General features: G+C 41.4%; 1 protein-coding gene across 5 annotated transcripts in view; it reads left to right on the forward strand.

Annotated features, from left to right (window-relative positions):
• PHC2 (polyhomeotic homolog 2) overlaps nt 1-27,382 on the forward strand; it is a 145,834-nt gene that overhangs the window by 77,348 nt on the left and 41,104 nt on the right. For 4 of the 5 annotated variants that reach the window (XM_031962370.1, XM_031962369.1, XM_031962368.1 and 1 more), the window contains 5 exons: nt 2,029-2,187; nt 2,545-2,622; nt 3,226-3,390; nt 6,424-6,576; nt 7,756-8,071. In XM_031962370.1, coding sequence (XP_031818230.1) covers nt 2,029-2,187; nt 2,545-2,622; nt 3,226-3,390; nt 6,424-6,576; nt 7,756-8,071 — 871 coding nt within the window. The remainder of the gene's footprint in view (nt 1-2,028; nt 2,188-2,544; nt 2,623-3,225; nt 3,391-6,423; nt 6,577-7,755; nt 8,072-27,382) is intronic. The other variant, XM_031962372.1, reaches the window with a different exon arrangement.

Consider the following 27,382-nt stretch of genomic DNA (forward strand, 5'->3'; position numbering starts at 1 on the left):
AAAATATAATCAAAAGGCATCTTAGTGAAATAGGAATTTTCCTGGACTTGGTGTCAGAAGAAGAGGAAATCTGAAGTCTTATACTTATATTCTAAACTTCAGATTTATGCATCACAGGGTGAAAGCCATGGCTAGTAGACAGCACTTTCTGAAAAAGAACTTGGGCAGGAGAGGTTAGGTTGTTTAGGGGGCTGTAAACTCTATATTAGTCCATGTTGTGATATTGTAACCCAGTAAAGTAATTCAGAAAAACCAGGAATAAAGAGGTGACAGTATGCTCTGCTCTAATGAGATTTCATCTAAAGTTCCATGTTCAATTCTGGGCACCACAAATTAGGAAGAATGTTGGCAGGCATCTGATGAAAATTAGCCAGGCTCACATGAATGTTATGGAATATTATTGTTCTGTAAGAAATGACCAGCAGGATGAATACAGAGAGGCTTGGAGAGAATTACATGAACTGATGCTGAGTGAAATGAGCAGAACCAGGAGATCATTATATACGTCAACAACGATACTATATGAAGATATATTCTGATGGAAGTGGATTTCTTTGACAAAGAGATCTAACTCAGTTTCAATTGATCACTGATGGACAGAAGCAGTAAAACCAAAGAAAAAAACACTAGGAAATGAATGTAAACTATTTGCATTTTTGTTTTTCTTCCCGGGTTATTTTTACCTTCTGAATCCAATTCTCCCTGTGCAACAGGAGAACTGTTTGGTTCTGCACACATATATTGTATCTAGGATATATGCAACATATTCAATATATATAAGACTGCTTGCCATCTAGGGGAGGGGGTGGAGGGAGAGAGGGGAAAAATCAGAACAGAAGTGAGTGCAAGGGATAATGTTGTAAAAAATTACCCTGGCATGTGTTCTGTCAATAAAAAGTTATTATAATAATAATAAAAAAAATTAACCAGGCTCTTGAAATGCCTTGAGTTCGAACTATATGAGATTCAGTTCAAGGTATTAGGGATCCTTGGCCAGGAGAAGGGAAAATTCAGGAGGGTTATGGTAGCTGTCTTACAGCATTTAAAGGCCTGTCACCCTTTTTTTCTGTTCCCAGAGAGCAGAATTAAGAACGTTGGGGAAAATGGCCAAAAAAAAAAAATTTGCTGTGGGGGAAAGGAGGAACACTTACTAACAATTAGCATTATCCAAGAGTCTCTTGACCTGTCTTGTGGGGGTTCCTCTTCATTGGAGATCTTCAAGAAAAGGTGGCATCAATTTCAGAAAAACCTGCAAAGTCTAATATGAACTGATGCAAGATAAAATGAGCAGAACCAAGAAGACATTGTACACAGTATCAGCAACATTTCGTGATGATTAACTATATTGACTAAGCTCTTCTCAACAACACAGTGATCCATGAGCAAGTACAAAGAGCTCATGAAGTAAAGTACTATCCATAATCAGAAAAAGAACTGATGAACTGTGAATGCAAATTCAAGCATATTTTTTTCACATACTTTATTCTGACTTGTTGGTTTTTTTCTTTTTGGTCTGTTATTTTACAATATGCAAATATGTTTTACATGAGATAGCATATGTATAAGCTAAATCACAGTCTACCTTCTTCAGAAATGGGGGAGGGAGAAAATTTTGGAACTCAAAATCTTATAAAAATGAATGCTAAAATTTTTTTTTGTCATGTATCTGGGGAAAAAGCAAAATACTATCATATTTTTTTAAAAAGAAAGGAAAGGTGGTATAATCATAGGGATATTGCAAACAAAATTATTTTCGAGATTTAGGTTGAACCAGTTGTCCACTGAAGACCCTTCCAACTCTGAAATTCTATGATTGTGTTATCCTAGACCAGAAGAAATGACAGAAAAGGTAGGAGGAACTTGTGCAGTTTACAGCACAGTGCTCTGCTCCACTAACCATGGGATTATTTGGGATGAATTGTTGGGCCTAATTTACTAGTGGGCCTGATGGTGCTATCCATGAATCTGCTGATTGGAGTGAACAAGGTTTGTTTCCTTCAACTTAGCCATTTTGGTGTTTTCTCTTAGGTGATACAGCAAGCCCTGCACCGGCAGCCTAGCACTGCAGCTCAGTACCTCCAGCAGATGTATGCAGCCCAACAGCAGCACCTCATGCTGCAGACAGCAGCACTCCAGCAGCAGCACCTCAGCAGCGCCCAGCTCCAGAGTCTGGCAGCTGTGCAGCAGGTGCATCGGGAGGGCTGAACATGCACGTGGGTGAATGTGTGTATGAGACAGAGATGAAGACAAAGTTGGGAGATCCCCTCCCCTCTCCATGAAAGGCTCTCTAAGGGTTCCTGGCCACCTGCATGTTTGCCTCATTTCTAGCCAAATTTCTGGTGACCCAGAATAGCCTCTCAGCTTGGGGCCTCTAGTAGCTAGAGTAATTAAGCAGGATCTCACTATACAGAGGATGGAGAATGTTGGTGTTATGGCAGAAGGAAAGGGTCTATAGAAGGGAAGGTGGAGGAAATAGGAAGTTTTTGAGCCTAAAAGAGTTGTGGGAAAGTCTGGAACCCCAGTGACAGTGTTGTTGTTTTATAGGCAAGTCTGGTAGCCAACAGACAAGGGGCCTCTTCAGGCAACAATGGCTCTGCACAGTCCCCAGCCCAATCACCTTCGGTAAGTAGGATGATGAACAAGTGGAGATGAATGGTCCACAATTATGGGGCTTATTTCTTCCATCCTGCTTTGAACACCCATGTGTTCCCAGATTCCATACTGTGGGGAACTTTTACCTAGGTGAGTGAAGTACATCCCTGTCCTTCTTTCATGCACTTCCCATAATTGGCTAGATTATGGAGGAACTCAGACACCTGCCCCTTCTTGTGGCGGGGTCTCTCTGGCCTTTCTCGAAGAGTCTTTGCTACCCTCATTAGTCAAGTAAGTTTGCATGCTTCTCTCTGTCCTCCCTATGTTCTTCCCTCTCCCTCCAAAGGCTTGTGTCCATTCACACATGACAAGGCTATTTTCTCCCAGAATAGTCCTGAATCCACTGAATGAGCCCTTTCTGTAGATGAGAATTCAAATCAGGGATTGAGGAGGAATGATGGGCACCCAAGACCAGAGAAGGTCACATTCAATACTTATTCTCACAGAGTTGGATCCAAAAGAGTCTAGGCCCACTAAGGAAGCCAAAGGTAGATAGCAGTGCTTTACAAGGGGATGCAATTGTAAATGGGCTAGCTGCTGAACTTATCATTTTCTGCTTTCATGTCTCTCCAGATAAACCTGGCAGCCTCCCCAACAACAGCTCAGCTCATCAACCGTGCCCAGAGTGTCAACACAGCTGCAGCCTCAGGCATTGCCCAGCAGGCTGTGCTGTTGGGCAATACTTCCTCTCCGGCACTGACAGCCAGCCAGGCGCAGATGTATCTGAGGGCACAGATGGTGAGCACTCGTGGCTTGGATATGGCTGGACTCTTCCTGTGGTTTTAGAGTAGGGAACCCAGGAGAACTGAGAGAAGTCCAAAGGGAAGTAGAGGCACAGAAATAGGAAGAAGGCAGGTCAGGAGTAAATGGTTAAAAAAAAAAAAGGAAAGAAATAAAGAAACTGATGGATCAGGAAACAGAGGGGGAAAGGAACAGATAGTTTAGGGATTGGGGATAAAAACAGGCAGACAGAGCTATGGATTATCTCAGGACCTGAGCAAAGAGGGATAAATACATTATATTGTCTCTTTCCTTGCTTTCTGAGAAGGAAATAAGGCCACTCATTGCCTAGTTCAGGCCTCCCCTACAGTTCTATACCTTGCAGCCCTCTGGACAGGAAAGGGAACATGCACAGGACATAGCATGCTGTACTTGGATGAACCTGAGTTCTGATCTGCACCCCTCACTACCTGAGATATCTTGAGCAAGTCTCTTCAGCTCTTGGAGCCTTAGTTTTCTCCTCTATAACTTGAAGGAGTTGTACTAGATGATCTCCAAGGCCCTTCCAGCTCTTTATCCTTTGATCCTACCTGACAGACATATATAACACAGAATAAGAAAGGGGGAAATAGTTGTTCACACAATTGTAATTGTCCTTTTTGGATACGTATATAGAATCCACCACCACTGTAAAGGGAAAGTATTAATTCCACTGGACATAACATGTAGTTATAGACATCACTATGTGGAATAATTGTAATCTACCAAGTATGCAATTAACAGCTTTCAAAATATAGAGATCTAGAGGAAGAAACATGGAAATGAGATGAGATGTTATGTCAACTTCTCTGTGCTTCAGTTTCCTCATCTCCAAAATGGGGAGGGTTCTCTTCTCTAACTTGATGCTCTTCTAATCCCTGATCTCTTCCTGTATGCTATTTGAGTTCTTCCTACGATACTTTCATAGATCCTATAGAAAATGAGCTTACATTCCAGTACTCTATTCAGTTACCAAAAAAAGTCATGTAACTCACCTGTACAGTAATCCAGAGGTCACTAAATAACAAGGAATAACTCCTTATCCTTAGACTATTTCTATCTGAACCCTATCCAAAAAAAAAAAATGTAAAAAACATGATAATAGTATGTCAAGATTTTGAAGTGCTTTACATACATTATCTCTTTTGGTCAGGCCATAGTAGCCAAAGCCCTCCTAGTTACTGTATGGGCCTTACCTGAATTCCTCAAGTACTGCAGCCTCAGCTCCTTGAAGCGGAGGAGATTCCCTTCCAAATCATGACACTATCCCTGAGCAAACTCCCCCAAACCACTGGGCTGAGGCCAAACCACTTGGCTTCCCAGTGTGTAAGGGAATCACCTGGAGAGGGTTAGAGCTGCTACATGGATCAGACCCCTCTGGGCCTATGGCTGAGGGTGGGAAAGCAAACATCTCTTCCTGTGAGGTTGCTGATGTGTGACACTGGAAGCCTTGATGGGGCCCCTTAACTCATCTTCATGCTCCTGTTGGTGAGACTTTATGGGAAGTCTTCTCAGTGGAAAAGCTGAAGTCACCAAATTAGACCGTGCCTCAGAACCCTGCCCTCACATCTTCTACACTGAGAGATGAGCACTTCTTTTTTCTTCCTTATCAGTCCTTGGAGCCTGCTGGAACCTCATTACTTTACTCTTTCCCATTCCTTTCTCATATATGCCATAATGATTGTGAACAAATTACTTGCACCATTTTCCTGTGCCCAGAGGACAAGAATAGAGTTTACAAACTCTTTTTCTCCCTGTGTCCTCTAATTGATGACTTCATTAGAGAGCATGGCTGGATCTTCCTTCACTGAACTCATCCTTAGCCAACTCCTAGGGCAGGCCCAAGAGCTTCTGGGGGTTGGCTTAATTTTTACTGTGTACAGCTTTATAAGTGTGTTGACAAAAGGACACACACACACAAGTGTGGACACACCCAAGGAACTCATGCACATAATTCTATAAAATTTGAGAGCTGGAAGAGACCCTTAATGAGCATCTAACTTCATCTAGATCGGAGCAGGAATCCCTTACTATGGCATCCTTGACCATATCCTACCTCTGTCAGAATACTTCCAGTTTTTACAGCTCATTATAACAAAAGGCTCATTCCATTTTTTGTTGGCATTATTTCTGGGGAAGCTTTCCCTAATGTATCAATCTAAAATTTGCCTTTTTGAAATGTCTACATATTGTTCCCAGTTCTTCATTCTGAAACTAAGGGGAATTTCCTCTTCAATGTGACAGCTCATTCATCATACACCTAGAGAGAGAGATGTCATCATGTTTTCCCTGGCCTTCTCTAAGGACAGACATAGATACATAGGGATGACCCACCCAGGAGAGCAAAGTCGGTCATATACAGGTAAAGGAATGACAGAGAGCAGCAAAATAATGAACATTTTCAGAGAGAAAACAGGAAGAGAAAGGGATGCTCTTTTGTTATCTGTGTAGAGAACCACATAGATCACTCAGAGAAAGGAACACACACACACACCCTAGTCTCAATCTCGCTAGTGTACAATTAGTATTTTCAGGTCCTTTGAAAGTGTCGGGCAGCAAACTAAATGTGGCCTAATCTGGTCAAGTGTGTGTAATCAATTTGATCAGTTCTGTGGCCCAGGACAGCTGTAGGCCAGGTTTCTGGGCATGTCCCTGGGCATGGGGTAGGGTGGGAGGCTCTGACCTTGCCTAGGATTATCCTTGGTTCCTAGCACCTGAGGAAACTGATGGAGGCCAAGGCTTCCCTGGGGAGATTGTGCCCATGGTGAGCCTTAGGTTGGGCCAAACCTAACCCTTGGATCTGTCCCACAGTAAGTAGCTCCTTAAGGGCTGGACAAAAATTGCCCATGTAGCTGCCCCTGGACCTCTACCCTAGAGCCCCTGATTTGTTGGAAGCCTTCTACTTCTTTCTTGGCCTTCCCCATATCTGCCTCCTGGACCAGACTCCCCTCCTGCCTTGTGGCTGAGCCCACACTGGGCAGGTAAACGGCACCTCCTTTCCTGTGATTCCAGACCCAGCCAGGTAACCTGGTGCAGGTAACTAGGAGCCTAGGCGGCACTGTTCCTTTGTCCCCTCAGCTCATCTTCACGCCCACGGCCACCGTCACTACCGTGCAGCCTGAGCTCAGCACCGGCTCCCCTGCCCAGCCCCCTACCCCCAATCAGGTGAGGACTCCATGGAATGGGCCTGGGGGAGGGGAAGGGTGGGGTAAATGGTTCCTAGGGAGGCGGGGCCCCCTTTCCCTCCCCCCAGAAGGGTACTTGGGTTGACCTAATGGATCTCCAGAGTTTCTGGTAGGACAGGGCTCCCTAGGAAAGCAGGAGGCAAAACAGCCAGAAGTCTCCAGCCCAGGGCCCCTTCACAGCCATTCTTCACTTTCCAAAACATCTATATAGGTGAGGAGCTTGGGAATAGCATGCTGAGGCCAGAGAGTAAGTAACTGCTACTGGAGTCTTGGGGGCCCTAAACCCTCTCTGACATTCCCTTCAGGGCCCTAGAGCTCTGAAGTTCACTGTCCCACCTACCCATTTCTCCTTCCATCCCTGAATTGAGTCTTACTCAGTGGACAAATCTGCTCTTGAGAACATAAAATCCACCCTACTAGGAAAGATAACAGGGAGTGAGGATGAACCTTTGGGCTCCTGGCCTTGCCTTCCTGGGAAAGGGAAGATTCTTTGGGCAACAAGGAAAAGGCCTGGTGGGGGCCGGCCTGGAGAAGAGAACAGGACAGCAGGATCTCTGCTGAGCCTGGCCAACCACTTGTGTCCAGCAGAGGGCACCAAGAACCAGGCTGTGGGAGGAATACTAATGCCTCAGCTGAGAAAATCCAAGGAAACAAGCTTGGAAAGATTCTGGGGGCAAAAGAGCTGGAAGCTTGGTGTTTAGTGCCTTCACCGAGGCTGAGGGAGGCTCTCTGAAGCTGTCTGCTTCCCGCAGACATCCTGCCCTAGTGATTGCAGCGTGGGGATTTGCTCAGATGCTTGTTGCAGTGATACTTCTCTGGCCTTCAGAGGCCTGGTGGTGGAGGGGCCCAGGATATGTGCCGGGGACAAGATCTGGCTTCCCTTCCCTGTCCTGGGTTATAGTCCTCCTGTAGAATCCAGTTTCTGCTTTCATCCTTCTGTGCCCCTTTTCAACTCTATCCCTGCTATCCTAACCCCAAACACTATCTAGCATCATGGTCTCCTAACCCTATTCAGCCGTCCCTGGATCAATCCCTGGTCCGTTGTCTCCCTAGCTCCTTGGCACTGTTGGAAGTGTATTGGCAGTGCAGCTGCCTCCCGTCCCCATCCCCGTCCCCGCTTGGTGCTACCCCCACACTCCCACAGACCCCTCTTTTCCAGGTACAGAACTTGACCCTCCGAACGCAGCAGCCAGCCACCACAACCGCCTCGGGCCCTACCCCCACCCAGCCTGCACTGCCCAGCCTGGCCCTGAAACCCAGCCCAGGCGGCAGCCAGCCTCTGTCCGCCTCCTCACAGGGCAGAAGCACCGCTCAGGGCTCCCCAGCAGGGGCCAAGCCCGGCATAAGTGACAGTGTGACAGAGCAGCTCAAGAAGGGGGACAGCAGCAGTGGCAGTGCGCCAGGGAGCACTGAGGGCCGGGGGGGACTGAGCCGGATGGTGTCCTCTGTGGCCACACACCCCCTCATCACACCAGGTAAGGCCTGAGACAGCCTCTTGTTCCAGGAGATCCCAAAGCACTGCAAGGTTGGCAGAACATGTTCGTACTTCCTTTTTCCAAGAAGGCATGGGACCCAGCCCTCTAGAAGAGGAGGGCAGCCAGCCTCATTGAGTTTTCCCTCTTGTTTCCCTGCCCTAGGTCCGTTGGCTTGTGGTTTTATTCATTGCTTCTAGCTTGGTAGAGAAGGTATTATAAGCTGGAAGGAGCAAGGTCCGCTGTTCCTCCCATCCAGTGGACATAGTGTCTAGAGAGGCCTCGTGTCTAAGGACAGCCCCCTGAGTGGGCCCTCTCTGGTTAGGGCAGCAGGTCCCTGATTTCAAAAGGAGACTTAGGGAACCTGGAGGGGAAAGCATCCCTCTGGCATGGAGAGTTGAGTACTTTTATGTTTTTAGCTTATAGACTCCATGTGGAAAAATCAGAGAGAAATGGAAAGTAGGAGAGGCCTGGACTTATCATCCCTGCTCAAATACTTAAGAGCTGTCCAAATGAGGGCAAGTTATTTTGTCTTCCAATTGACAGTTTTCTCCTTTGTAAAACAGGAGAAATAATGTTTGCATTATTTGTCTTATGGAGCTGTTGGGGGAAGTACTTTTCAAACTTAACGTAAGACAAAACCTATACAGTTATCAAGGACTGGAGGTAGATGTGTACAGTGGGGAAAAATAACTGAATTCTGGCCCTGCTATTTAAGGCTTGTATGATCTTGGACAGTCACTTTATCTTTCTGGGCTTCAGTTTCCTCATCTCCAAAATGAAGAGAATGTACCACCTGATCTCTCAAATCTATTCACTCCAACTCTGCAAGTATTAAAAAGCAACAGCCATGTGCGAGGTGCTGGGTCTAGTCTCTGTTCTCATAGACCTTACACTTAATGGACAAGAAGAACATGTCCATAGATAGGTAAATACAAAATATAAAGTAGGTTTAGAGAGGGGATAAGGATTGCTAACAATTGTAGATTCAGAAAGGGCTTGTGTACAAAGGCACTGGCCTTTGAGAAGGAATGATGTCTGACCACCTGTGGCAATGTGCCAGGCTAACTAAACACAGGTATTTAAAAAAAATATGGCTTCATTCAAAACACATGTTATCAGTGACCTGGATAAAGATACAGAAGTCATGTAGGTGACACAAGGCTAATATGTTGAATGTCAGAATTGAGATCCCAGGTCATATCAGCAGGAGAAAATAATGAGTTGAAGGAAATAAGAAACAACTTAGTTCAATGAAAAGTGTAGTATTTAGGTGCAGAAACCTGCTGTATCCATAGAGGGTGGGTGAGGAAGGGTGGCTAGAAACCATTAAAAAGATCTCAAAGGGATCTGAGTTCAAATTTGGTCTCAGACACTTCTTAGCTGTGTGACCCTGGGCAAGTCACTTAACCCCAATTGCCTCAGGAAAAAAAAAGTCATAGGAACAACAAGCTCTCTAAGGATCACCAAAATGACTTGGCAGCCCAAAAAGCCAATATGATCTTAGAGTGCATTAACAGAAAAGGTGTAAAACAAGGGACGTTAATCCCAGTAACTTTTGCAGTTTTCAGACACTTTTGTAATACTATCTTCAATCTCTTGTAAGAGGGACAGTGACACTGGCAGAGCTTGTTTGGAGAAAGGCAAAGAGAATCAGTCAGACATTTATTAAACTCCTACTACATGCCAGACACTATGCTAAGTGCTGGATAGTAAAGGGATTCAACATTGTTTCGTGTGTTTTAAAGCAGGGCAGTGACACAGTAGCTATGTTCAAAATTTTGAAGGGTTGTCTTGTGAAAGTATTATGAGTTCACTGTGTAGCTGAAGTACAGAAGTGTGGAAGGGGAGAGGAAGAGAGAAAGGAAGAGAGAGAGGGAGAAGAAGAGAACTGTTCAAAAAGGGAAGGAAGGGGAACATCTGTGCCAGAGAGGGTCAAGCAGATGCTTTGGGCAGAGTTAGACTAGCAGCTACTAGGAGGAAATCCAGTCTCCAATCCAAAAGGTCTTCAGGACTGCCATTCCTCCCCATGATTGATCTGTAGATGAGTTCTCTCTAGAGCTGAATACTTCCCTCCAAATCTAGATCAGGGACTGGAGGAGGGGGAGGAAGAGACAGAAGAAAGAGGAAGGGAAAAAAGAGGGAGAGAGAAAATTCATTAAGTATCATTGTACCAGGCACTGAACTAGAAAGTTCTCCAGAGAATGTGTTCTGTCCTGAGGTTGCTGAGCCAGTTAGGCATTAAGGAACCTAGAGAGACCCACAGAACAGCCCACCTTCTCCTTGGGATTCCTTCACATTGGTTTAGATTGGTTACACACTAGCCAGCCAATCACCCTACATATACCCCACCCCAGCCTAGACACCCTAAGCCAAGCTATGGGCTTCTCAGGTTCTTTTTGATACTTGCTAATCCATAGGTCCAGAGGCCCCAGAACCTTCAGAATTATTCTAGATTTTATAGACAGGGAAGGGAGTCCTGTTTCCAGGCCTAATTTAAGCAGAAAGGGTCCATGTGGACGTAAAGACTAAAAAGTCTGTAGGGTTGAGGGTCAGAAAGTTGGATGGGGAATGCTGTTGTAACTGCCCTCACTTATCGAGAGCACACTGGCCCCCACAGAGCTTTCTGTCAGCATCTGTGAACTACAGAGGCACAAAGCCCCTTTCCTCATGGATTCAGATCAATGGGTTTCACATTGTTCTAACAACCAGAATCCCTTCCCAAACTCCCCCTCCTTTTTTCTCTTTCCTCCCTCAGAGCTCTTTGGCCTGCTCCCCCTCTCCCCCCCATCTATGGACCTTTCCATATTTAAAGATAGCTGGGGGAAGGTTTGGATGGTCACAAGGGCTCAGGCTTTTGGAACAAAGAGTGGGTTGAATCAGGGAGGAAAGATGGGTCTTATAACCCCCTGAGGCAGCCTGGGGTCATGCTGGTCCTCAGTTCCACAGCCCCCTACCATCCCATCCAGCATACCCACTGGGACAGAATTGAGGGATTAGGAAACTGAAAGGGGGAGATGAATTGGAGGTGGGGGTGGCTTGGCCAGTCAGAGTTGCCCCTGAGCTGGCTGCTGCCTAGAGGAAGATGGTCAGTGGGGGGGCTATGGGGTAGCAAGGAGGAATGCAGTTTCCTAGGGGCTATTTCCTCCTAGAGCAGGCTTCTAGTCCCAGCTGGGGCTGTTCCCACTGACAGCTGTTTGGGGGCAAAGCCCCTCCCCCATGGCAAGTTCCCTGCTGCTCTCATTCTGTCACCTTGGCAACCAGGCTTCTTTAGGCCTTACAAACAGAAAAGGCCCCCTCTGCCTTGAAAAGCTTTGAGGAGGGAGCAGAGCCTGGGGGCTTGGCTTTAGGGAGGGAGTAAGGGTGGGAGAGAAGGAGGGGAGAGCTGGCTTTGCCTGGCTTAAATCTATGAGCCCTGCAGGATACTGCTGGCCTTGGCCTCTCTGAAAGCTAAGCCAAGCTTGACACCTGGTACTGAGCCCCAGAGGACAGGGTTCTAAACAAGGACAGACAGGAACCTCAGGTGTAGTGATGCCTTAAGGGTAGCTTCTATTCTACTGCCAAATCCCTCTCCAACTAGGGGTAAAGGCTTGAAAGGCAGTGATAGGAGAGGAGGGGGTTGGTGCTATCAGCCCTGGAGGGTCATTGAGAATCAAAGGCTGTTTTCACCCCCTGTTTCCCAAGATCCCTCATCAGCTCTTTGTTCTGCCTTCTGCCACCACTCCTCCCCTTCTCCCCATCCCCCCTTTGCTTCTGCTCTTCTTGTCTACTCTATCCTCAGCAGGACAGAAGGCACTATCCGTTAATAACAATTACTATATAATTGCTTTGTTCTACCTCAGAGGTAGTTGTACATCAGTGGGATTGGCTGAATAGTTTGGGATTTGAAGGCACCACATTATTCTTTACAAACAGCATTATTGATCGGCTCATTGACTGATTGAATGCCATTACATGAAATTGAATAGAGAAGTGGATACCACTGCCTCTAGAAAGCCCAGGTAGAAAAAGAAAATAGGAATGGACCTGTTTGATTGTGTGAGAGGATCAGGCTCTTTGGCCTGTTACCTATTATATTGAATATAGTCCTTTTATTATTGTCGTGTCAACAATATAATTTATCTCTTCCCTGCCTACAATCCCAAAACTCTTAATCTGCCTCTAGGACAGCTGTACTAGGAAATGTATCATGCCCACACCTGAATTTTAAATGAATTTGCCATTTTCTTCCCCAAATAGACCCCTTTTCTAGTTGCCTTCTTGCTGTCAACACCACTCTTCATTCTAGGTTTCCTAATTGTGTTCAACCTTAAAATCTCAGAAGGAACCTCAGAGGTCACCTAGTCTACCATGTACCTGAATAAGAATCTCTTACAGTATATTGGATAGGAGATTCTCCAACTTGTGTTTGAAGACCTCCAATGAGAGTGAGTGCACAATCCTGCAGAACAGTCCATTCTATTTTTGTGTGGCTCCAGTGATTTATTATCTTTTGCTTCCTCTTTTCTTCATTATCCTCTTTCTAATTCATCATCAAAGTCTTCATGATACTCTGTATGAGTGCTCAGATCTAGTACATTCTTTCTCTTTCCATAGCCATCATCATAATCTAGGCGCCCTTAATTATGTATGTGCCTGGATGACTACAATAAACTACTTCTCAATGATTATAGCTTGGTCACCAAGAAATCAATTTCTTTGTGACTCAGTTTTCTTATCTGAAAAATGGGAAAGATAATAGTTTATATCTGTGCATCACTGAAAAAATTTCTGTGGGTTTGATGTGATGGTTATTTCATAACAGAACAGAGACATAATGTCTTATATTTCTTTCCTGATTCCCCCATGGCGCTTGGTAAAGGGTGGTGCCAAAAGTTAATGCTTTATACTCCCATTTGAGTGACCAATTCACATAGTACAAGCATATGGCCTAATGTATGTACTTCTCCCTCAGTAACTTACCATCTGTAGCTGGAGACAGTAAAAGCTCTAGAAATATAGCTATTTCTAAAATATGTTTAACTACAGAATGGTGACTCTGGTTTCATAGCTAGCTTTCTTCCAAAGAACAAGAGACCCATTTCCTGTCCCAGACTGCCTAGATATACTGTGCAGTTTAGCAAGTGTAGAGAAAATAAAGAGTCTTTTCTGCCTTTATGAATCTTACACTCTAATAGGAGCTATTACATATACTCAAATAACTATATGAATAATAATAGCAGTTTATATTTATATAGTGCTTTAAGGTTTGTAGAACACTTCCATACATGGATTCATGACCAGAGCTTATAATATACTCAATTTACATATGAGAAAATTTAAGCTCCCTCCATTTAGATGGTGGATGGACTAGACCTGCCTTCAGGAAGACCTGCCTTAGACACTTACTAGCTATGTGATGCTGGGCAAGTCATTTAGTTTCCTCATCTGTAAAATGTAATAAATAACACCTACTTCCCATGGTGGTTATGAAGTCATTAGATCATATTGATAATGTAAGGCAAACCTTAAAGCACTACACATAAATTCTAATTATTACTGTTGTTGTTGTAATTACCAATAATAAAAATTTGAGGTAGGATACAAACTCAAGTTTTCCTAATTTTGTCTGAAATTTTACCCATGAATCAACATTAAAGTTCAGAACAAGATACAATGAGAAGTCAATTCTGACCAAAGAAGGCCTTTTGTAGGAGGTAGTATATAAATTGGACTTCAAAGAATGATAGCAATTAATAGGTGGAGGGAGGAAAGATCAAAGAAGGAGACAAGAGGGCAGACTCTCCAAGCACAGGAAGCAGGGACCAAAGCTACAGGGGCCAGAAATAGCAAGGCACACCTAGGAGCCTGGAGTGTGGCAACACAAATATACTCTCTCTTAGAGGGAGACAAAGAATAACACAAAAGACTGGAAAAGAATGATGGATCCATATTGGGCAGTAGATTGAATGACAGAGAAAGAAAGGAATTTGAACTTTACCTGACAACATGGAGCCATGAGAGGTTTTTTAATAGAAGGCTGACATTGCTGGATTTACACATAAAGAAAATTAGTCTGGCAGTGATGTGATGGTTTTTCAAGGAGGAAAGAATGGAGGTGGGGAAGATCTATTAGGCAGAATTCTATGGATGAAGCCCAGATTGAGAGTAATGAGAATAACCTGTGTTAGATGCTGGCACTAAGAACAGAGAAAAGGGGACAGATGCATATACAGCAGAGAGTGATCAAAGAGATAAATATTGGTAACTAATAGATAACTGATAACTAATAAGCAGGATGTACAAAGGGCACAGAGGAAAAAAGAATCATAGGTAATCTTACAGTTTCAAACATGGGAGACTTGATTAATGATATTGCCGCTGACAAAAATGATGAAATCAGAGAAGTAGGGTTTGCACTAAAGTGGGGACAAGGAGATACTAAGAGCAGATTTGGACATATCAAGTTGAAGCTGCCTCTGGGAATGACAGGTAGAATTGTATCATAGCTAACAAGTGTTTATTAAGCACTTATATGTCAGGCACTGTACTTAGACAGTTGGAAATATAGGTCTTAGAGCTTTAGAGAGGTCATGGATTTGGGATTCATTTTTATAGAGGTGTTAGTTGAAACAAGAGCAGTGAATAAGATTGCTAAGGGAGGAAGAATACAGAAAGAAGAAAACAGGACCGAGGACAGACCTTTTAGGATGAGGAGCTGACAAAAAAGAAAAAAAGACCTGAACAGGTAAGATGATAACCAGAATCATGTGGTATCTCAGAAGACCTAGGAAAAGAAAATACTCAGAATGTGGGAGCAGTGAACAGTATTAAGTGCTACAGAGAGGTCAAGGAAACATCCTCACTGATGATTAAGGTGACCTTGAAGAAAATTGTTTCATTTGAGTCATGGGGGTTGAGAAGATAATGGATGGTGAATAAATAAAAGCATTAAGTGTAACCAATTTTTTTTTCAGTAAAGAGGGAAAGATTGGGGATGCATAATAAAGGTGATAGCCATAGAAGGGCTATCCATAGAAGAAAATCCAAGGTAATGGGAGAGAAAGAAGCTTTAGCAGTAATTAGGAATGTCACTTCCACTGAGATAGAAGGGAAGGATAAAAGATTGATAGATTATGCTAAAGTTTTCTTGGAGAAGAATTGAGAAACCTGGGTGGCCTAATGTTCTCTCTTTAAAAGGCTAAAAAAAAAATCTATATATGGCAGGGGCACTGTGGTTGGGGGCATGAAAAGAGATGAAAAGGTTTAGAATACTGGATATGAGAATTAAGATGGGGAATCTAAAAGAGCAAAGACTGTAGTTAGGGTCCAGCTGAATTTATATAACATAAGGTAAGAGTGTTACAAAGGGAAGAAAGCTCATAGAACCACAGAATATCACAGAGTTTAAAGGAACATCCATGGTTATCTACTCTAAATTTCTTCTCTGGGCAAAATAACTTGTTTCTTCAACCTATACTAGTTTGAGAAGGGGATAGAGCTCTAATTTCCTGCATTTCCAGGGAGATAGCTCCCAGGTATATAATTAACTATATAAAGGTCTAAGGATCAAACAGCTGATCACAACTGATTACTTAGTAATCTCTACCCTAGAGTGTTTTGAGATCTAGGAGAATAAAACCTGACTTTTCCAAGTCATATCACATCAATCTCATTTCCTTTATTGATAGGGTTACTAAACTGGTAAGCAAGGCATTGCCATAGATATAGCATAGCTAGATTTTATCAAAGCATTTGAAAAACTTTCATTATTTTTGTGAGTAAAATGAAGAGCTATGAATAAGATGATAATGTAGTTAGATTTGATGCAGGTTGAGTGGTCAGACCCAAAGTGTGCCCCCAGGGGCTGTGCTTGGCCCTCTGATGTTTAATCAGTGACTTGAATAAAGACTTTGATGATGTGCTTATTCAATTTCAAGATGTTTCAAAATAGGGAATGATAGTTAATGTACCCAGTGACAGAGCCAGGAGCCAAAAGACTTTGACAGGCTAAATCATTGGGATGAATCAAATAAGGTGAAATGTAATAGGGATAAATGTCATGCTTTACATTTGATTTTAAACAACAATCCTCAGCGATTTCACAAGTAAAAATATGGACTAGGCAGTTCATCTGAAAAAAATCTGTGAATTTAATTAGTGAAATGCAAACTCAAAATGAGTCAGCACTCTGATAGGATAGCCAGGAAAACTATCAGAATCTTGGATTATGCTAATTGAATGTCCAGAGCTGGGGAAGAGATGGGTCCACTGTTTGTGTTCAGTCTTAACCAAACCATATAGGGAATATTGTATGTAGTTATGGTTATCACGTTATAGAAAGAAAATCAATAAGATGGAGTTTGCAGGGGATGTCTAAGACTATCAAGATGAAAGGCTTTGAGTCTTAAGAGACTGAAAGAAAAAAAAAAACACACATACTGGGGTAGAATTTAACTATCACTCTCTCTAGGTCGAGGTAGCAACCTGACCTAAATCTGCAAGACTTAAGAATGCTGCATAAAGAAATGGAAGTACTTTTTTTAGGTTGAAATTAAGTCAGGAAACACTTAGTAAGCACTTGCTATGTGCCAGGCATTATGTTAAGATCTGGGGCAAAAAAAAAACTTGTCTGAAGCCAGATTTGAACTGAGGTCCCCCTGACTTATCCACTGCATCATCTGCCTCGAGCTTCTTCATTCTTAAGGAGTTTGTCTTTATCCAGTCCAAATTTACTGGCCTGATTCCTACCAGTAGCTCCTAGTTCTGTTCTCTGCAATAAAAAGGAAAAGGCTCACCATCCCCTGTTTCTTATGACAGCCCTTCAAATACTTGAAAGTAATCATCATCACCCTGCTTCCTCCCTCTCTTTAGGCTTCCTTTCTTCAAGCTAAACATCCCTTAGTTCTTTCAACTGATTTTTGTCCACTGTGGCCTTTCATCTTTCCTGGTGCCCCTTCTATGACCATGTCCCAATATATCATTGTCCTTTTTAAAATTTGGTACTCAGGGCTGAGCACAGTATTCAAGATAGCTTTTGACTAGAGAATAATGTAGTGGGATCACTATCTCTATAGGTCTTAATACTATGTCTCCACTAAGCAATTTGGATAACATTAGATTTTTTTGGCTGCCAAATCAAACTGTCCATACTTTTATGTCATTAGAAGATTTGGTAACCATCTGATATCTGTCTTTATCCAAGTCACTGATTTAAAATTTTGCATTGCAACAATCAACCACCTTAAGAGATTACAAGGTGCTATAATGGCAGTCAACTCCCCCCCCAAGATGACATCAGACTCTTCTGCAAACTCTTTGGGTCTAGAAATTTATTCAATTCTGAACTAAGTGTTCCATCAGCTATCCCTTATCTCTCCAGGCTGACCACAGCAGTAGCTGGAGAAACTTTCTTAAATGTTTTGTTGAAATTTGGGTTTATTCATTCCCCTATCCTACTGGTATAGTAACCCTGTCACAAAAGGAAGATAAATGTGGCACTCTTTGCTTGTTCTCATCAGTATGATAATCTTTCCACTAAGGCCCATCACAGTCCTTTTACAGTTTTTTTAACTCTGTAATTTCTGTCTCTGATTTTTCATACATAGAAAATCTATTCAGTGTCCTGGAGTTCTTTTTGTTGTTTTACATGTTTCTTGGGCATAATGATGTGACATCCAGCCTGTTCATCTATTCTCCATTCTTGTTCAGTAACTGATCCATCTCCTTTTTTTAGTGTACATACTCTCCCAAAGGTGTCTTATTTTGCTTCTTGGGCACAAACCATCTCTTGAAACATGTTTCACCATCTTTCCATTTTCCCCTTGAATCACTTGAATTCTTTACAGGGATTGTGTTATATTACCACAGAATACCACAAGGAAAAAACTGTTTTAGAGAGATAGGTTTTCAGTTTCAATTGTTCAGTAATGAAGAGAGTCACCTACACCCAGAGAGAGGACTGTGGGAACTGAGTGTGATCCATAACATAGCATTTTTACTCTTTCTGTTATTGTTTGCTTGCACTTTGTTTTTCTTCTCAGGTTTTTTTTCTTTCTAGATCCAATTTTTCTTGTGCAGCAAGATAACTGTATAAATATATACACATATTGGATTTAACATATATTTTAACATATTTAATATGTATTGGACTACTTGCCATCTAGGGGAGGGGGTGGGGAGGAAGGGAAAATTTGGAACAGAAGTTTTTGCAAGGGTCAATGTTGAAAAAATTACCCATGTATATGTTTTGTAAATAAAAAGCTATTATAATTTTTTAAAAAGGAGTAAATAGGTTTTTGTAGTGGTAAGCAATTTGGAATCTCAAATATTATTGAGCCCTAGCTTCTCCAGTTCAATCCTGAGTCCAGCTTATTGTCCATTTATATTGGTTGATTGAGATACACATATGACTGTACTTATTTGATAGAGTGCCCATGTAGCTTCATGTCATAATCTGGGCAGTATGCATTTTTTGCCTGCTGTTTTTCCATTTTGGATGGATGACTTTCTTTTGCAATACAGTGGCTTTATCTAAGAAGGCCTTGTAGGAGTCTAAATATTGATACTAGTACATTGTCATCTACATATTTAAAGAATTTTGCCTTCAGTAAAAAATCCTTCTTTTTCTTATGACAGTAAAGAGAATGGGGCTGTGGAGATCAAAGAGGTATAGCATCATATGTATCAGGGAAGTGATGCTCCTGCCATGGGGGTGGAAGGATTGCCCAGTGGAAAACAAATGATTACATGAGAGGCTGATGTTACCGTCACTTCCATCAGGACCAACAGCTCATCAGAATACTGAGTTATCAGAATACTCTGATTATTAGGAATACAGCTGGTATATTCAGAATACTCAGATTTTAAGAATATAGCTAATATATCATTGTTCAGATTTAAGTGTCTTGAATGTAGGTAGAAATTGGGCATGGTAATATAATCCCAAATACCTTAGGAGACTGGCTAGTGGATCTCCTGAGCTCTAGAGTTTTGAATTTCAGAGGGCTATGCCAATCTAGCATCTGCACTGTTTGGTATCTGTATGGGAAATTTCCCCTGGGAAAGGATTAGTGCCACATTGCCTAAGGAGAGGCAATCCAGCCCAGGTCAGAAACAGAGCAAGGCAAAAGCTCTTGTATCAATTAATAGTAAGGTAAGGATCATGAGTGCCCCTGTACTTCCAGGCTGGGCAAGATAAGGAGACGCAGTGAGAAAGACAGAGACAAAAATAGAGGCAGAGAGAGGAGAGCCCACCCAGGTCAGCTAGGTGAGGAAGTTAACAGTGATGAGGCTCCCCATCTTTCACTTCCTTCGCCTTTACTGTGGTTGAGCATAATAAGGTCCTTCCCAAGGGTATCTGTTCTGGGGTTATGATTTCTGCTGTTTTGGAGCCTCTGAGTGCAGCATGTACCAGAATCAAGCAGCTGTGCCATGGTGAAGCTGTGTTTAAGATCTAGCCTAGAGTTAGCTGCTTTTCTGATCATATCAGCTGAGCTCTCTCTGAAGACCATAGCCCAGAGAAGGACAGCTCAACAGCAGGGACTGGAACGTAAAAGAATGTGCCACCCTAGCATGTTATGCCTGGTTGTGGACAGCAACGCCAAGTAAGGAGAGAGCTTCAGGTGCTGGGCAATTCTGTTCCTACTTAATATATGGAAAGATAAGATTGCTGTCCTTCCTATTAGGGGAGGATGGATTTTAGAGGGCATACTACTATCATTAGGACAAAGAGAAGGGAATGTTGTAGAAAGTGAGGGGGGAGGGCAAAAGTGGCACTTCAGGACTGACCCTGTAAGAGATTTCCTGCCCTCCTAAGGCTGTGCGGAATAGCTGGGTTTAATGAGAAGCTAGCTATGCTAATACTTGTGCCATTGTCTAGGTCCTCAGCAGTACCAATATAGGAGAGTGAGGAAAGAACATGCTATTACTAAGAAAAGAATATTGTCTTAAGCAGAGGCTTTTCAAGAGTCAAGGCACCAGCTTGCTGATACCCATTGTTTCCCTTCTTGCTGTGTTTCCTAACTTTCTCTTTTGTTGACTGTCATGAAACAGCCAACCTAGAACTAACCCAGAAACACTGACTTTAGGCAGAACTCTCCCAATGTATTATTTTCAGTGAGGTTGAGGGTGATCAAATGGACAGCCAGCTCTCGCAGGTAAGATAAAGCTAAGCTTTTGGGAAGCCTGCCTTTTGATTCACATTTGTCAACTAGTAAATTCACCAGCTCAGGCAGAGCAGGAGATTATGGTAGCCCCCTTCTAGATCCTAATTCAGGACTATATTCATGCCCCAGTTGATCAGTTTAAGGAAGGTTTAGCCTATCTAGTTACCCACAGTCTTCTGACCACATGACCATATTGAATCTCATTGTCAACTATATCCACCACTTAATGGTTATTCACATATAAGAGGACTGAGGACAATTGGCATAGCTCAGAGAAGTAAAAGGTCTCATTTTCCCAGTCCCAGAATACTACTTAGGTCCTAGGCATTCTATGAATTAGTTTACCTAACACCATAGGATCACAACTTAACACTTCACTGACTAGTCCTTAAGGTCCCTCACCCACAGCCACTGATGTTTTGATTCTCAGAATTGAACTTGCACATCACTAAGTGTTCTGGATCCTAGCTAGGGCAGATTCGGAAGCCTCTGAAAACTCTAGGAACTTGGTTCCTAAAAAGCAACTGTTCCTTTCAGGAGTGCAAGTTGAAAAAGTTCTGAAGAATGATCCAAGAAACCAACTCCTGCAAACTGGAAGGCATTACAAATTACTCTGCCTAAATGGAAACAGCTTCTTCTTCCTGATAATGTTAAGGGTCTCTTGCCTGGTGTTGCACAATACAGCTATTGTTGTACTCCTAACACTGCCAAAAGCATTGCCTGGAGCAGACATATGCTGTATCCTACTATGGCCCTTTGCCAATCCCTGAGCCAGAAAGTCTTTCAGGATATTTAAAGTGCTTTTTGAGGCAAAGAGATGACCCCACATAGGTCAATTAGCTGTTATTGATCTAGTTCCTGAGACTGTCAATTCTAATATCAGTTATAGAGGCCAGAGCTTACAGGTCTATAAGGGTTTCAGAAAAAAAGAGGTTGGATGAGGCAAATTGTGTTCATTTGGTCCTTCCTTTCTCTTCAGACCTCCTGTTACTACTTTTCAGGAAGAAGAGAAGGAAATTATAACTTTGCCATATCTATATAGCCATGTGGGACTATCTCCCATTCATACTCAGTTTGCTGGAACAGATGGCAGAGTTATAGACAATGAATTTAACCTATAGGAGATGTGTAATCTGAACTGTATATGTGAGGTGGCAATGAATAGAAGATGACCTTCCTGGCCTACTGTCATGATCTGTATGAACACCAGGTTATGCACTCCATTTTGTGTATTTCCTTGGGATTTTTCAGATTGATGATTCAGTATTTTTAAATTTCTTAATAAGTGTTGATATATTTTAGCTTTTATATCACCTTTATTTAGAAATATATCCCTCCCTGCTTCCTTAACCTCATAACAAAGGAAGCAATTCCTTATAACAAAAAACCAAAAAGACCAAAGAGGGAAAAAAGAAAGCAATTCAGCAGAACTAACCAATATATCAAGTGAATTTATATAATGTTCCATACCTATATTCCCCCCACTCTTCAAAGAAGAAGAAAAGTACATTTTCTCATCTATATTTTGGGGATAAGCTTAATCATTATAATTATCTATGCTCATTTTAATTGTCTTTTTCATTTATATGCTTGTAGTCATTATGTCTATTGTTTTCTTGATTCTGCTTGCTTTACTTTGCATCAGCCCATATAAGTCTTCCCAGGTTTCTCTGAATTCTTCATATTTATTGCTTCTTATGGCATAGTAAAATTACATTTGAATATCATAATTTTCATAGCCATTCCCCCCAAAATGAACATCTGGTCTGTTTCTGGGTCTTTGCTATCAAAAACAGTACTGCTTTTGAATAATTTGGTGTACATGAACCCTTTCTGTTTCTGACTTTCTTGGAGATTTATCAGGGACTCAGTATTCAAGCTCTTTTGGACTGATAATTAGTGGCCTAGCTCAATGATGAGGATATCCCACCTCCAAAGGAGAACATCCAAGTTGTCCTTCATCTAGCATTTGTTATTCAATTGAAGTTAGAAGATGTAACATTACATCTTCTAATGTTTCTCTCTAAAACATATTGTTCTCTGGGAGCAGGTTTCTTGGGAGGCTTCTGGAGGCAGCCTTAGTTTCAGTTCAATGTAATCATCCCGAATGCAGCCAGGAGTTAAAGTCCAAATCCTTTATTGTCTCTTTCCAAGTCTTGTCTCCTTCCTTGGGCCCGGTTAGCTTTCTTAGAGGCCTATCTCTCTCTTTGGTTCCAAGAGCTCCTGCTGCTAGTCCTTTTCCTCTCAGCTTCAGCCTCCAGCCAGCACAAAGGTGGAAGATGGAATGAATCTGTCTCCTCCCCCGAGAGCTTTTAGTGGGCTTGTCCTCTAGTGGGCTTGATCTTTAGTGGGCTTGACAGCTCCTCCTTATATATACTCTCTTAAAGGTGTGAATCTTGTGGAATTATAGTAAGTACTTAAGTACATGTAAATTAGAGAATCATTATCTCATCAATTCCACTGACTTGACTCCTTGTAAGAATCCTAACATAGAAGAGATGAGGAAATTGGAAACCCATAAAAAACCAATAAGTGAATCCCTAGATTACACCTAAAACTATATCCTTATGAGGGATCTTGTCACTATCAAAAGAACTACATTGGTTATTTCATTTTATAGTTATCTCCAACTATTTTATCTCTAGGCTTCTCACTTGGACAGTTCTTCTCTCTAACCTGCTGTAGCACCTTATATTGTAAAGAAAAAGTACAAATCATTATCAGAACCATTAGTTATATATCAGATATAAATAGAGTTATATTTACACAGAGACTGTCCTGAGATCAAACTGGGTCTCTCCCATTCACCAGTCCTGCCTTTATTTATCCTGCAATCTGACTGCTCCTGAAAGGGGAAAAAATAGAGGGGGGAAAAAAAGATGTTTTTCACAATAAAAGAAGTCCTGGAGGTTTGGAGGCCCTGTCTGGAGGGAATGTAGCATCTTTTCATTGTCCTGACCAGAAATGTCCAAAAACCAACTCCCTCACAGCAGAACTAATGTCTGATTCTACAGGTACACTTCAGTAGTAGGTTTATCTTCACATTCATAAACTGTGGGCAGGGACATTATTTGGAAAAACCAGGATTTGCCTGCCTAGCAGGTTAACCACATCAGTAGGCCCTTATACGACAATAAGTTGTAGCTACTCAACACTAACTAGACTGATTGGAAGCAGTTTGTCAACAGCAAAACTCAAAAGACTTCAGGAATCTGCTTCTCTGTACCTCCCAAAGAAGTGAATGGGCACAGAAGTAGAGACCTCTGCCAAGATGATCAGAGCTTGATATATGATTACCTTGGACTTTCAATGGCCTCTGACATGTACTTCCTTTGGAGCCTATAAATTATAGGCTAGTGAACTTGATTTTTATTTGGAGAATTCTAGGTTCAGTTATTGAAGAGATGGTGAGTGGATATCTAGAAAAGTAGTTGATTACAAAGATCTACCATGATTTAAAAGTATCATTCTGAACTGCCATTTGTTTGATAGGATTTTTAAAAGGAATTCATTAGGTCATCTAAATTTTTGTGAAGTAGTTGATGAATTATCTCATGCTGTTTTTCTAGAAAAGAAAGATGTATACTAGATGGTAATATATTTAGAAAAATGAGAAACTAGTTGAATAATTAGACTCAGATTATCCTTAATGATTCCGTGTCTATCTCCATACCAGAGATCTGTGCTTAGCCCTGTGCTATTTGGCATTTTTATCAGTGATTTAGATAAATAGCATAGATGGCATGCTTATCAAATTTGCAAACAAATCAAAGCTGGGAACTATAGCCAACACATTTGGGTGACTGAGGCAGGATCTCAAAAAATTTTGACTCAGCAAACTGCCTGTTTTGTAGGACTGGCAAATTAAGAACTTTTTTTACATAATTTAAAATGCATTTTTAAATTTTCAGAGCTGCATTTTCTTCTATCCAGTCAAATTTTTTTCCTGAAACCAACATGTAGTAAACACAGCAGGATCATATATTTTTTGTATTTCTCAGGTTTTACGATTATAAAATTAAAGCCTATTGTATAAAAGAAAGCCATCTTGTTCACAGAAACTCAGATTTAGAAGGACCTAAGAAACCAAGTACTTCTAATAGGAATCCTAGTATTCTTGACTCTCTGAATAATGATCATCTGGCCTCAGACTGAAGAATTACAATGCAGTTAGTCTAATTAGGTCCTCTCCTAACAACTTCATTTTAGGACAGCTCTAATTGTTAAATTAAAATAAAAATAAATTTATCAAACCAAAGCCTGCCTTTCTGAGACTTTGATCTATTGCTTCTCATTCTTCCCCCTGAAGACCAAACAGAACAGATCTAATCTTTTTTTTTTTTTCCATATACCAGTCTGTCACTTACTTATGGACTTAAATACTTAAGAGGATTTTCTTTGCAGGTTAAACATCCCTAGTTCTTTCAACCAGTGTTTGTGTGGCATAGCCTTCTGTACCATCACCATCTGTTCACCTTATCTATCTCAGGTTTCTGTGCATATGACTTGCTCAGCTTCTGTGGGTTCCATCATCATCTTTATGCCAACTTTCTGTTAAACTCTAGCCCCATCCAGTGGGACTGGAGCCACTGCTAGATATCTCTGCCTGGATGTCCCATAGGCATAGCAAACTGAAAATATCCAAATCCAAACTCATTATTTTCCCTTCTAAACCTACCCTTTTCCCAAACTTTTTTTTTTCCTTTTTGTTGAGATTGTTTCCATTTTACCCATCTCCTAAGCCTTGGAATCATCCTTGACTCTCTGCTCTGTCACTCTTTATCTAGTCAGTTCTACCTCTTCAATGACTTTTGTCTCTGTCCCCTTCTCCATTCCTGCTCTCAGTGTCTCACTCCTAACCTTCATTACCTCTCATCTAGACTATTACAATATCCTTATTGGTTTGTCTTTTTCAAGTCTCTCCCCTGTCAAATTAATATTTATTTCACTGGCCTATCCATCTCAAGAAGATTCTTCAGTCTGGTCAATTTTATTTGCTATTGTTCCCCTCTGTTCCAATAAAAATTTCTTCTAATTCTTCCCCAAAATTCTACAGTCTATCTTGCATCTTTAAGCCTTATCAAGGCTTTCCTCCTTGATCCCTCTTTAACTCTACCTCTTAGAATCTCTTGCTTCTCTTATGACTTAGCTTAGGTGTTACCTCTCACTTGAAGCTTTTCCTCATTTCCCTTGGCTGCTAGAACTCTCTTCTTTCTCAAATTATCCTGTATTTATCTATCTACATGTTATATTCCCATTCCATCCACCAGCAACTCTTTGAGTGTAGGGTAGTACTTAATGGTTTGTCTTTGTATCCCCAGTTCTTAGCTAACTATAGTATCTTTTTTATAGAAGACATAGTACATGTTTATTAAATTAAGTTATATTGAGGACTTGTAAGCTTTTCAATAATTATTTCTTGGGCTTATATCATCATCTGGACAGTTCAAATATAATGGTTCCATTATTATTCATTGATGAAAATAAACCATTTATAAAAATGTTGGAAGATATATTCAATTTTATGTTTGTTATCCTAAATTCATCTATAAACACTCAAGATAATCTGACTTTCTCTAGGCTTATTTTTCTCCTTAACTACCTTTCACTATTTTATGGGGAAAAAAAGAAGCACCGGTTGTAACATTTTCAATCTAGAATGATTTGTTTTTAATATATTCATGATGATTTTTAATGACCATCACTCTTATAAGGTCCTCAAAGCTTAACTAATAAAAAATTTTGCTAGAAATTGACACCTAGCTCAGCATCCTATATTTTGTATAATATGTCTTCTTCCTCTTTTTGAAAATTGCAACATCTCTGTCTTCTATTCATCATCTCTTCCATGCTCTCCAGAGATTACTAATAAATGGTTTAACAGTTATTATTCACGTTTTTTCAGTGCTATAGAATACAATTTTGTCCAGCCCAACAGTTTTAAGTTAATTAAGCCAAATGCTCTCTTATAATATGATTTATCTTAGTTTCCTGTTAACCATTTTTGTTTTATTTTCCCTGATTCAAAGATCTTTACCTTTGATGTTGAAAACAGAATTCAGTAATTCTACATTTCTCTTGGTTATTCATAATCATCCTCCCATCCATAATAATCATTAGGATTCTCATTTTCCTTCCATTAAATTTAAAATTTTATTAATGAATTTTTTTTATTAACACCCATTATGTATAAAATATTTCTAGTGTGATGCAGCTGAGTCATTGTCAGGGCTTTTATGGAGTTTTAGTTTAGGAAGGAAATATGACACAATCTCTGGCCCATTCCTAAAGCTCTGAGTTTACACAAACTAGATCCATTCTTCTAAGCCCTTCAATAATTACTCCTTTGGCTTGTTTCTAACTTTTTTTCAAGAACCTCTTAGCTCCCATGCAAATATACATCCCACTTCTAAAGCAGAGGACATAAAAAAAATTAAACACAAATTTTAGAAGGATTCGTACCCAGACCCATATGCAGTCCAGAAAGCCTTCCCTGCTTGTAGACTCCAGCTTCAATAGGGCACCTGCCTTTTCCATCACTAGAGGAATTGTTTTTAAGAGGTAATTGTGATTTGCTCCCATAGAATCACCAAATCTCAAGAATTGGGAGGAATTCTAGGGGCTATCAAGTCCAATCTGTATCTGAACAAAATTGCCTCTAAAATATTCCCAAGCATTGAGCTGCTCCCTTCACTTTCCACCATCAGTACAAGGGAAAGAAAAGATTGACTGCTAGGGAGTCAGGCTAGGAAGTCATTGAAATAATGACTATTGAGGCCCCCAACTAAAGCTAAGGTCTCTCCAAGTAGATTGAGTTCCCAGTTGGGATTAGAGTTGCTGGTCAGTCAGCCCCCTCCCTCCTCAAGACCTGCCCAATCTGTATGATTCCTGGTCCCGATTTGTTGTGATACTCTGCTCAGGTCCCTCTGCCTCATTGTTCCTAGGTTGTGAGCCTTCCATTGGTCCTTAGCTTCATGATCCCTTGCAGCACTGATGTCTTGTCTCCTTCAGGACTAGTGAATGGAACCAGCTTTACTCAGGTTTCTTAACTCCCTTTGAGACTTGGAAGCTTTCTTGTGACTGCACGAGCATTGCTGCTGGTGTCTTACAAAAGACTGCTGCTACTGCTGTCTACTCATCTACCTCAGAAACAGGTTATAGCACTCAC

The sequence above is a fragment of the Sarcophilus harrisii genome, chromosome 3, assembly GCF_902635505.1.
Source record: "Sarcophilus harrisii chromosome 3, mSarHar1.11, whole genome shotgun sequence".
NCBI classification, from domain to species: Eukaryota; Metazoa; Chordata; class Mammalia; order Dasyuromorphia; family Dasyuridae; genus Sarcophilus; species Sarcophilus harrisii.